We start from the raw sequence: 10,809 nt of genomic DNA on the forward strand, positions 1-10,809 counted from the left end.
TTATCCATTTTCAATTTACCTACATTTGAAAATCACGTGTCAAAAAGTTTATTTAAGTACAGATATAAAGGAACTTTTGCATGAAAAGAAAAAGAAAAAAAATTTTGAATAACATTATTCAAGAATCTATGCTGTACTTGAGTTGAGGGACCCTGAGCCAAGCCTTTGTGGTGTGCAGCTTCAGTGGATCTTAGTAAGGCCACGGCACTATCACTGCCAGAAACCATTTTCATTTATCAGTCTTTCTGTCCCTTCCTTTGCCGTGGAGATGCAGTGCACAACTGAAAAGTATCTGACCCACTTTCAAAAGTATGAGACAGACACAAAGTGTGGAGTGTTTAAAGAAGCCTAAGGATAAATATAGCCCAAGGAACAAAAGGGGAACTCTATTTAACACTCACTCTCCACCTGCTTTCACTTGCTTTACAATCCCATTTTTTATGGCCTTCGATTTTCTCATAATTTTTTTTTTTATATTGTAGACATATTTTATGTGAGGTCCACGTCTATTAAAAAAAAAAAAAAAAAGTAAAAGAAAATATTGCACGAAAATCGAAAAGTCATTAATAGGAGAAAACAACTCTCCTATGACATGAGAAAATATTTTCCTTCTTTTATAGATTTAATGTTGGGCTTGCAATTTCTCATGTTGCACGAGAAATTCAAATTTTTCTACAGAGAGAGAAATGGGTAGGGCCCACCTTAAAGAAAAAAAAAATTAAAAATTAAAAAAATGATTGACACGGATATCTCGAAGTGAGAGTGATAGGAGAAGAGACTTCTCATGCAACATGAGAAGTCTTTTTCCCTATTTTATTATGTGATAACTTCAATAGCTGATATTATAACTATAACATATAGTTAGAAAAACGATTTTATATATAAGAATTAAATTGAAAATAAGGGTTATTTTAACCAAAATGTAAATATAAGAAGTGGCATGATAACTGGATATTTTTTGGGCATGCAATGCAACCATCAAAGTGTATGCAGCAGAGTGAAGAATCCAAATTTGAAAGTAAAAGACAATCAAGTTTATGGGTTTAGTGACAATCAAGTGTGTAAAAGAGTGTCGTTGGACCCACATGGAATGATACAGAAGCTCAGTTACTGAATCACAATGCATCGCAAATGCAAGCTCAATTAGAGATGCAGAGATAGAAACAAAACAAAAGCCAAAATAAAAGAATGGTGTAACGTGACTCATGTTATAAGAGATAAATTTATTTTATACATATAAAAATATGGGATTCATACGAACCCATATAAAAATAAGAGAAAGAGAAAGAAAAAAGAAAAGAAAAAGAAATATAGATCCCGCAAACTTTATATATATATATATATATATATATATAAATTATCTCTTATAATATAATTATAAGAAACATTAAAGAGAAAAAAAGTTCTCATGTTGCGGGAGAACTCTTTTCTCATGTTAGCGAGAATCCGTTTTACGTGCAATAATTTTTTTTTTTTTATGTGTGGGCTCTACCATGAATTTGAGTGTGTAAAAAACTCTACTCTTCTCCAATAACATGAGAAATGCATTACCCATGAAATATAAGGAATCAAATTAAAAATGACAAAAAAAGAATATATGAAAAAGTTATTACAACTTACAATCTTGCTAAAGTATCTAGCTCCAACTGACAAATAAACTTCATTTCTTTATTATAGTACTAAAATGAAGCCGTCTTAAGTAATAGTTATATAAATTAAAAAAACAAAAAAAACAAATAGGGTTGTTATTAGACTAGTTTATGTAGCACGCTAGTTCACGTTTGGTTAGTTTCACAAGTTAAAGCTGCATGCAAAAAACCACATGCACACATTGGAGGCAGAACTACCTGAACCTGAAGGTTGAAGATTCTAGGAGGAACTGACAGCATAGTAATAACTAAGCAGTCTTAAATAGGTGAAAGAAACTTTTATTGCAAATAAAAAAATACCAGCAACTTTTAAAAAAGGGATTTTTTTAATGGAAAAAACAACTTTCATGTCATAAGATAGTTGTTTTCTCATGATAGTAATCCTTTAATTTTCGTGCAGCTTTTTTTTTTTTTTTTTTTTAATAGATAAAAATATGTCTATAACATGAGATACATATATCCTAATGCATGAGAAAATCGAGAAAATCAAAACCATTTTTTAATATTTACTTAGTTTGATTCGTTTGTAATATTTTCATACGGTATTTTATAGTTCTAAAACCCGATTGCTTCTGGGTTAATTTTGTCCTAAAGTGTTGAAACTAAATTTTGCCTCTGCCAGATGAGTTGTTAATTCAACTAACTTGAATAATAAAGATGGAAGGTTTTACTTGTCAATAGGCCTTGGAGAAAATGTATAGAATATCAAAATTTTATGCATAAAACAACTTATTCAATAATCCAAGGGCCATTGTAACTGAACTGAACTTAAAAGTTAAAACCTTCAGAAGAAGTAATTCAGCCTTAACAAGAATTATAAACTTGTATACTAATATTCTTATGAATGTCACAATTAAACTAGAAAAGAAATATACAGTTAGAAATTCATTCTGATGAACCTGCATGTTTGGCCTTCAAATGGAGAACTTTTTGGTTAGATAAATGCAAAGATGACATGTCATTTGTTTTCTTAATTCTTATGCCCCCTCTGATATTTGCCTAGTGTCTCTTTCACAGTCCCAGATATCTCAAGGTTGGTCATGTAATTAAACTATCCTAAAATCAAATGGCATTGGCAGAAGAGTTATTACTAGCAGTAGAACATCAACTTCTTGATGTTTTCAGTGAGTTTAGGTAGAGGTGCTGTCTTTGGAGGAGCAGCCCTGGATAATGTAGAAGTACTTCTGAACAAACCTAAGGATTCTGATCGCTCAAGGTAGAGTCTGCCTCTGTATGCAGCTAAATGGGCATAATATACGGGAGGAACCAAAGAAATTGGTTTGGTACACCTAACAAAAGTATAGCATAAATTGTAAACCAACTTCTGGAGTTCATCAGAAGTAAATTGGTTTTCATCCCACAAGACATGGTAATGAGTTGGCCTGCTTGTTCCTTTCACACCCCAATGGCTACAGAGATAGAAGTCAAACTCCTTTGGATGAGTGATCACAGAATCAACCACAGTCCCTGGAGGAATATTCTCATGAAAATAATGGTTTTGTGAGGAAGACTGGTCGGTTTCAAAGGGAAACAACCTTGTGTGGTGCCTCTTCTGCACAACTGCAAAAGTGATGAAAGGTTTATAACCTGGAAACCTTGAACATGCACACCTGATGGATTGCAGTTCCTCTTGCAGCACTTTATAAAATTGAGTTTCACTAACCCCATCTCTGAAGAAAATTATTCTGTTGGGGAGTTTCTCTACTTCCTGATGAAAATCATCAAGCAATTCCCCCACCATTGCACCAAGATCCTGGATAATTTCTTGTCTATGTGTTTGAGACCTTATTCTCGAAATATATTTGTTTGCTGTTGGCCAATTCATGCTACCAACAACAGCAGCAACAGATGGACTGAAGTCATCAAGAGGATGAGGATGTGTCACATCAGCACCCATGAATATAGCTGGCTCATCAATCTTAAAGAGACGTGGTATTTGAGAAGGCAGTGAATTGTATAGGGCAACTGTGCATCCACCAACTTTGGCATTCATTTTGAGGGCCAAATTAGCCAAAAATTGTGAACTTAACTTGCTGAGATTTGGGTAAAGGCAGCATTGGCTTACAACACCAACACTTGTCTCAGCAATTCTTTTCAAGTCTGCATACCCTTTGTGTTTTCTCTCCATTATACAAATAAGAAGCTGGAGATTGTTTGAGGCAGTTCTCTGGATTTTCTTGAGCTTAGATTCCAAAAGGGTGACATTGTTAAGAACCTGGCTTGATTCAAACTGAGGACTAATAACTGTGTTCTTATTAAGAAAAACGCCCAATTGTTCACACCTTTGAGATAACTGGCTTATGAATCTGGGGATATAGGACTTCTGCTCAGGAGTGCCCCCAAAACTTATTAGTGCCCACCTTTCAATTTTAGTTCCTTCAAAGACATGACCATCCAGAAGGTTCCACTGGCGGTCATGACGGGAAGGGGTTAGGTTTCTCACATGACCTCCATCTCCAAGCTTTAGTTTGGGAGGGAGAAGAATTCTACCAGTCAACCTTGTCATTTCTCTTGAGACTTGGAGTTTGAATTCTCTTTCTTGGTCACCACTGTCAAAAGGATTACTTACAAGGTATTAGAAATTGATACAAAAACATTATAAGTGTTTAAAAAAAAAAAAAAAAAAAGGATCCATAGAAGTACATAAGAATCATTCCGACTATTCAATAAACAAGAAAAATTAAACTATGCTATGTTGTGGTTACCTGGTAGGCCCAACAGTTCCTCTCATGACTCCTTCAATGATGGTTTTCCGTTCTCCTGGTCTTTGGCAGCCCATCTTAAGTATTCTTGCTGTCTGATCATCAGACAGTTTCCCAAGAAATTTCTGACCTTCACAGATCACACAAAGCTCCATAGGGAGATAACAAGGTTTACGCCTACTGATTTGCAAGCAAGGCAATTTTCTGAATTGAATGTCATAGTTATAATGATCTTTAAAGTAACTCACCAGCCTCAGATTCTTTCCATCTCTGTCGGCAAACCAAAGATTTTCAGTAGCCTCCTCAGTTAAACCATAGATACGGTATCTCTGAACAGTTTCTCTATGGCAAACAAAGACCCTGATGTTCTTCAATGCCTTCTCCACTTCCTTTCTTTCTTCACTAGTTAATTGAGTTGTCTTCCTTTGAGAAAGGTCTCGAAGAAACTCAAGACGTTTCTGCAAGTATGGAATCACTCCTACGCTCTCGTGGAAAGCAGTTACTGAGAAATCCACATTGAGAGCAAGTCCTTGTTGGGTTGGTCGAAGACTCTGAAAGAAGCCTCTCAGTCCAACAGCTCCTCCACCAATATCTTTGCTTCTTCCCATTGAACTTGAATAGAATGACCTCCCTACAGGTATACATTTCTCAGTTGGGCTTTCCCTCAGAACTACATCCAAAGCATGTAGATAATCCTGTGGAAGTGGAATCCAGTCATCACCCTCTTTGCTCAGGTAGTTAGTTAACTCCTTCCCACTAATCTTTGAGACTAGTTTGATATTTATCCGGAACAGTTTAAGCTGTTCATGCTTCTCTTTCAAGTCAAGCATTTCTCCACAAGGTGATCTCAGTTTGCTTGTGGAGATTGGAAGGCTTATGTAGAACTCAAGTTTATCATTTTGGAATTCAACTGAGCTGTAAAGATTCTTTCTACCATCATATGCTGGCATAGCACCGGAGAGTAAAGCAGAATTGTTATTTAACAATTTCTCTTTGATTACTCTGGCAACATCCTTGGAAGGATGAGGAGTAATTTCAACATTGTAATGATATATTTTTTGTGATGAATCAAATTGTACCAGAAAGTGGTTGGCAAGGAGATGGATCACAGAACCTTCTTTGCCACCAGAGTCTGGCCTCCTTGCAACAATTACTTCCTGTGGCTTCCTTGCTGGAATGAGTCTCTTCCCATCATCTTCTTTAAAGGACACCTTAGTTTGCTGCTGAAGCTCCTTTGGAGCTGAATCAGTATGTGAAACGAGATGGTTCATCATTTTTTCAATTTACTTTGTCGCCTATATCAAATAGTAAGCTCAAATAACGAAGTATTTTTGCTGACTAGAAGGTTCGGTTGTTTACACATAAAACACAAAATTTCCAGAAAAGTTCAGTAAATAAAGTTTTCTAAAAAGTATAGTCACTAAACATTTTATTAAAACAATTTCCTTTTTTTTCTGCACCACTAGTAAAAGTAGCTATATATAAATTAATCATTCCCTTTATTCATTACAATAATAAAGACCATGGCCCTGTTTAAATACTGTTTTCAAAAACAATTTTTTGGTTCTCAGAACAAAATAATAAAAAAGCCTGTTTGATAAGGCCTATTTTATAAAAAAAAATAAAAAAAATTGTAACTATTTTTTTGTTTTTAAAATCAAATTTAGGAAACATGTCTGAATTGTTTTTGCCCTATGTTTTGACTTTTAATTTTATTTTTTTTTAAAGAACACAATCAAACCGACCATTTATTTTTTATTTTTGCAGGAAACCAATATTAAATAAAGCACTAAACATCCCCTACTAGTAAAGCTGTGATGTATATGCAAGCAAGTATTGAAATTAGACATTCAATGACTTTGAAAATACGTTAGTAGTACTCCCCAGCAATTTAAGCTTAAGAAAATGGTTGCATGATTGTAGAGGATAAGTAAGTAAAGACTCAACATTACTAATCAAATTAGACCTTGACTTTACTTATGTAACAGTGGTTTCCAAGCAAATCATTTTTTCCCAAACCAAATTTCACCAATGACTGCAACAACCCTTGCACCTTTTCAGATATAGCTTGACAGACACCAGAAAAAAGAAAAGGGGACCCATGAACTGGGACAACATAGCTAATAGGAAAATCCACCATATTTCTGAAAAATTGGCACCCAAAAAAGAAAAAAAAAGTTCTTCCAACAACGCTAGCTCGTAGAAAAAGAGAGAGAGGATGTTGAGTGTTTAAAATCCAATCATGAAATACTACGGAGAGAAATAGTTGAACATGTTTTAATGACTGTTTAATAAAAGACGAAAATAGAGTAACATGATAAGTTTTATTTTTGACAAATTCAACATCAAAACATAAGGTATCAATTGAAGCAAGTTGAAAACTGATCTGAAATCTTTTCCACAACAAGAATTTACACTTTCACATTAAAAGCAGCAAAACTAATGCAACATCTGGATCAAATCTAACATGAGAAAACTTCAGAAATGATCTAACATTTCTGATTGAACTTCAGAAATGTTTAAAAAATAAATAAAAAGAGAAAGAGAAAGCCAGAAATGGTTTCTTCGTGGTATTGCCAAGATGAAGTTTTCTATGAGAAGTTAAAGGAAATTTGGAAGATTTTTCCCAGAAAACCAAACAAGCAGGACTAAAAGAACAAATTTTTATCATCTTTGTTAGCAAAACAAGAATGCAAGCAAAAGGGTAAATTTGAAAGGGAAGGAATAATGCTATTGCTTACCAGGAGGAAGAGCTGGTTCAGAGAGCTTGTAATCTGAGGATGGAGAACTATTGAGTTTGCATGGAGGTTTCAGTAAATGGGTTTTGGATTTGATGCTCTGGTTTTGAGGGAAGGGTGGAGTCAAAGGTAGTTGTTGCAGAGGTATAAGAGAAGGTAGAGGAAGAAGAGCCGGGTAGTACCTCTGATACTTGTTCTGGTTGTTGATGAACCCAAGTTGACTTGAATACTGTAGCAGCTGATGGTGCTGATAGTTATGATGTTCATGAGAGTTGGCTCCATTCCTGAAGCTCCTTCTTTTGGTGGTAAATTTCTGGTTAGCATTGGTGGATTCCTCTGTCTCTTCCATGATATGATTGAGAGAGAGAGAGAGAGAGAGAGAGAGAGAGAGAGAATATGAGAATATTGGGTTGGTTTGGGTTGGTTTGGTTTTTCTGCTTTCAATACAAGTTTGAAGCTGTGACAGCAGAAACTACAGTTACAGCTCAGAGAGAGAAAGAGAAGAAGAAGAGACAGAAAGGAGGGAAAGGCACTGGGAACTGGGGAAGGAGTTGAGGTAATAAAGAACTTTGGGTCTTAGCTCCTGGCGGTTTTTTTTATGCACTTCTCTTTGAGATTGGTAAGAAGGGAGATTGTTTTTCACGTTGAATGTAATATAAAAATAAGCTGTTTATAATTTTTTTTGTTAAATTATATTAAGTAGGAGTGGTCGTACATTGCATCATTAAAGTATGACCGGTCATATTTAGTGTAGTTTGTAAATAAAAAAATTTGTAAATATAACTTACGCCTAAAAATAATAGGTGAAATTTATTTATTTATTTCTTTTTTTTCTTAATAAGTTTTATTCAATTTTTTATGTGTTGTATGAGATAATATCTGATGCTATATCAGAAATAATATTTCCTGTATTTTAATGGGAAAAAGAAAAGAAAGAAACTGGCGGGTACCCTTGAGTTGCAGTAAATGTGAGGGTAAAATGCCATTCACCAAAGAGGAATTGTCTTTGTGCAGTTTTCAATCTGTCTGTATGATATGTTAGAGGCATTAATACCATCTTACATGGTCCTTGACTCACTGTCAAACACAAAAGATAAGACTGTCCTAGCCTTTTCCTTAGAATATACAATGGGAAGTCAATTTTAGGATGGAAAGACCAAAACGCCCTCTCCCTCCTTTTTATTTATTGGAACTTACATTTATGCTGTGATGGGGATTGGGCTTTTGGATTCCACATTTGAGTTCATATTTTGTCTCTCTCTTTAGCAGCACTTCACTCTGGTCTAAAACATCATCATCCCTTTTGTTATGTCACTTTTGTTGTCTATTTTGTGCAGGCTTCAATCAATTTCACACATTGAATTTCCAGCTTGTCTTGTATGTAGCACTGCTCTGCTAATTTTGTAGTGAGCATTCTGCTTATTCTTAATCCCCATTCCCATGACAAATTTCAAAAAATGAAATAAATAGGTGTTTTTCTAGATATCTGGGACCATTTTTTGAAAGCCTAAAAATTGCTCAAGAGATGAAAAAAAGGGCATAGAAACATAATCTTTAGTAAATTAGCCGTTTCAAGGTATGTATTTAGGGTTTTTGTTTTATCCTTTAACATAATACAACAAACTTTCCTACCCTCACAACATTTTGTGGGGCCCACACTTTTTAAAACAAAAAAATAAATAAAAAATTAAGGCACGCAAAAGGAATCTCTATAACATTACACAATCACTTTTCCTACAACATAACAATCATAAAACCCATGTATTTATCATAAATAACTTCTGAAATGGGAAACCTGAGAATATTCAACCTCAAGCACACATGCAGCATATAAACTTATAATTTATGGATACAGCATGAGTTTATTAAGTTTCTGGCCTAAGAGACACACATCATTTTCTATTCCTTTGAATTCAACTCCCCATTAAATATTTAGGTTCAGTGTACATAGCAAGGAAAACAAATTCAGGCTCAACCGATATAACCCCTAGTCTAATCCAAGAGGCAGAATTTTCACAAGGACTAGCTAAAAAAAAAAAATATCACAACAAAGAACATAAGCTACTTCATGCTTATCTCTTCCTAGTTTTACTTTATAGTTCGTTTTTATCTCATCTTTAATCCTTGCTTTTGCCTCATCTTTAGAGTACATGATCAGTGCTGGTGGGAAGAAAAAGGGTCATTCATGCACTTCTGAAGTTGGGTCTCTTAAGACAAACATCGGTTGAATGTGATGATGGGACAATATTATATGTGTGGAGCCTTAAGATATGTTTAGTTTGAATGTATACCACATAACTCCACTAGTCTCCATTGGCTTTAATGCTGTTTAGACTATCTTTTTTGTTGTAAATTTTGTCTATATTTACTGATGTAACGCTTAATTTATATACTGCTTTCATTCCTTTATAAGTTTTTAGATAATATTTGAATTTTATTTTATATTTTTATGAATGATTTAAAGTTCTTATGGTTCTCACAGTTAGTCATTATCCTCAACTATTCTTTGTCTTTCTAAATCATATATTAACAATAATTGGCCACAAAGATTCAAGCACAGTTGTTTTTACCCTCCCTTGATCACTACCCTCACATGACAAAACCAACTTTACACTTGAGAACGTTTGGTAGAGAAGAATTATTTTTATCCGGGAATCTCGATTTTCAAAAATATGATGAAAATATTCAATTTACGATAATATCTGAAAATTAAAAATTTAAAAAAATTCAGTTTCCCAATAATCCTGAAAAATACCGCCTACCGAACACCCACCACTCCCATTAAAGACAGGGTGAGAACAGTTCTTGGTAGTTTTACCTTTGGATATCTATAAAGAAATTGTTTTTCAAATTCGAACTCATTACTTTCTGGGTTTTGTGTTTGTCATTTTAAATGATATAAGTTATGTCATTTTAGGATAGAGATAGACACGAAAACATAGAAATCATGGGAGAGAGAAGTTGAGTGAGTTTTTTTTAATTTAAAATTTAAATAAAAAAAATTTATGTGTCTCTCTCTCTCTTAAAAGGACAGAGTGTTATGTCATTTAAAATTACAGACATTTTTCCCTTACTTCCTACTCATAAAAAATAATTTTACCATTATTCTAAGTTTGTCATCTTTTCAACTATACACTCTAAGCCAAAAAAAAACTAGTTTGCCGAAATCATATTGCATAAACAACATATTATTTTGTTTGAGTTTCAACACAACAGAATATTTTGTATGGAAACTTGACATGTAAAATTATTTCAATTAAAATGAACCTTAACTTGCTGTTATTAACTGAATTTTTTATATGAACTAAGTTCATATGCAATAAATAGTCTATTAATTATTTAATTTTGTGTGTGGAACTCATGAAAAATCTATAGTCCACTTCCATTTTACGATCCGGGTCCATTGAATTTTTTTTATTCATTATCAATTAAAGAGAAAGATAATTTAATGTAATGAAGCTGAGAAGTTGCACAATGATACTTAACTGAATTGAGAAGCCCTAAATTTATTATGATTGCCATGTCTTCATTTTGCTTTCTGTCATCAATTCATTCTTGTAGTATGATTAATTTGAATAATTCTGCATCTTAAAGGTTGCGTATGATTCTTTTCTTTTCTTTTCTTTTGTAAAATTTTGTAAGAAGAATGTTTATCCAAAAGTGTTTTTTTATGCTGACTCTAGTTACTGGTTCAACTGTGACAGTTATTACTACTCTTGA

General features: G+C 33.8%; 1 protein-coding gene across 2 annotated transcripts; it reads right to left on the reverse strand.

Annotated features, from left to right (window-relative positions):
* Positions 1-2,457: 2,457 nt before the first annotated feature.
* Positions 2,458-7,595, reverse strand: LOC133312489 (protein argonaute 7). 2 transcript variants are annotated; one of them, XM_061513689.1, is made up of 3 exons: positions 7,096-7,595; positions 4,355-5,600; positions 2,458-4,198 (listed from the first exon to the last, which is right to left on the reverse strand). In XM_061513689.1, exons 1-3 carry the CDS (start codon positions 7,436-7,438, stop codon positions 2,740-2,742), a joined length of 3,048 nt encoding a protein of 1,015 aa, XP_061369673.1. In that variant the 5' UTR covers positions 7,439-7,595; the 3' UTR covers positions 2,458-2,739. The 2 variants fall into 2 exon arrangements, with proteins under 2 accessions (XP_061369673.1, XP_061369672.1); XM_061513688.1 differs by having other exon boundaries at positions 4,355-5,591; positions 7,093-7,595.
* Positions 7,596-10,809: the final 3,214 nt, after the last annotated feature.

The sequence above is a fragment of the Gastrolobium bilobum genome, unplaced genomic scaffold (assembly GCF_033153095.1).
Source record: "Gastrolobium bilobum isolate Gb01-03AN ecotype WA unplaced genomic scaffold, APGP_CSIRO_Gbil_v1 utg5873, whole genome shotgun sequence".
In the NCBI taxonomy this organism is placed as follows: domain Eukaryota; kingdom Viridiplantae; phylum Streptophyta; class Magnoliopsida; order Fabales; family Fabaceae; genus Gastrolobium; species Gastrolobium bilobum.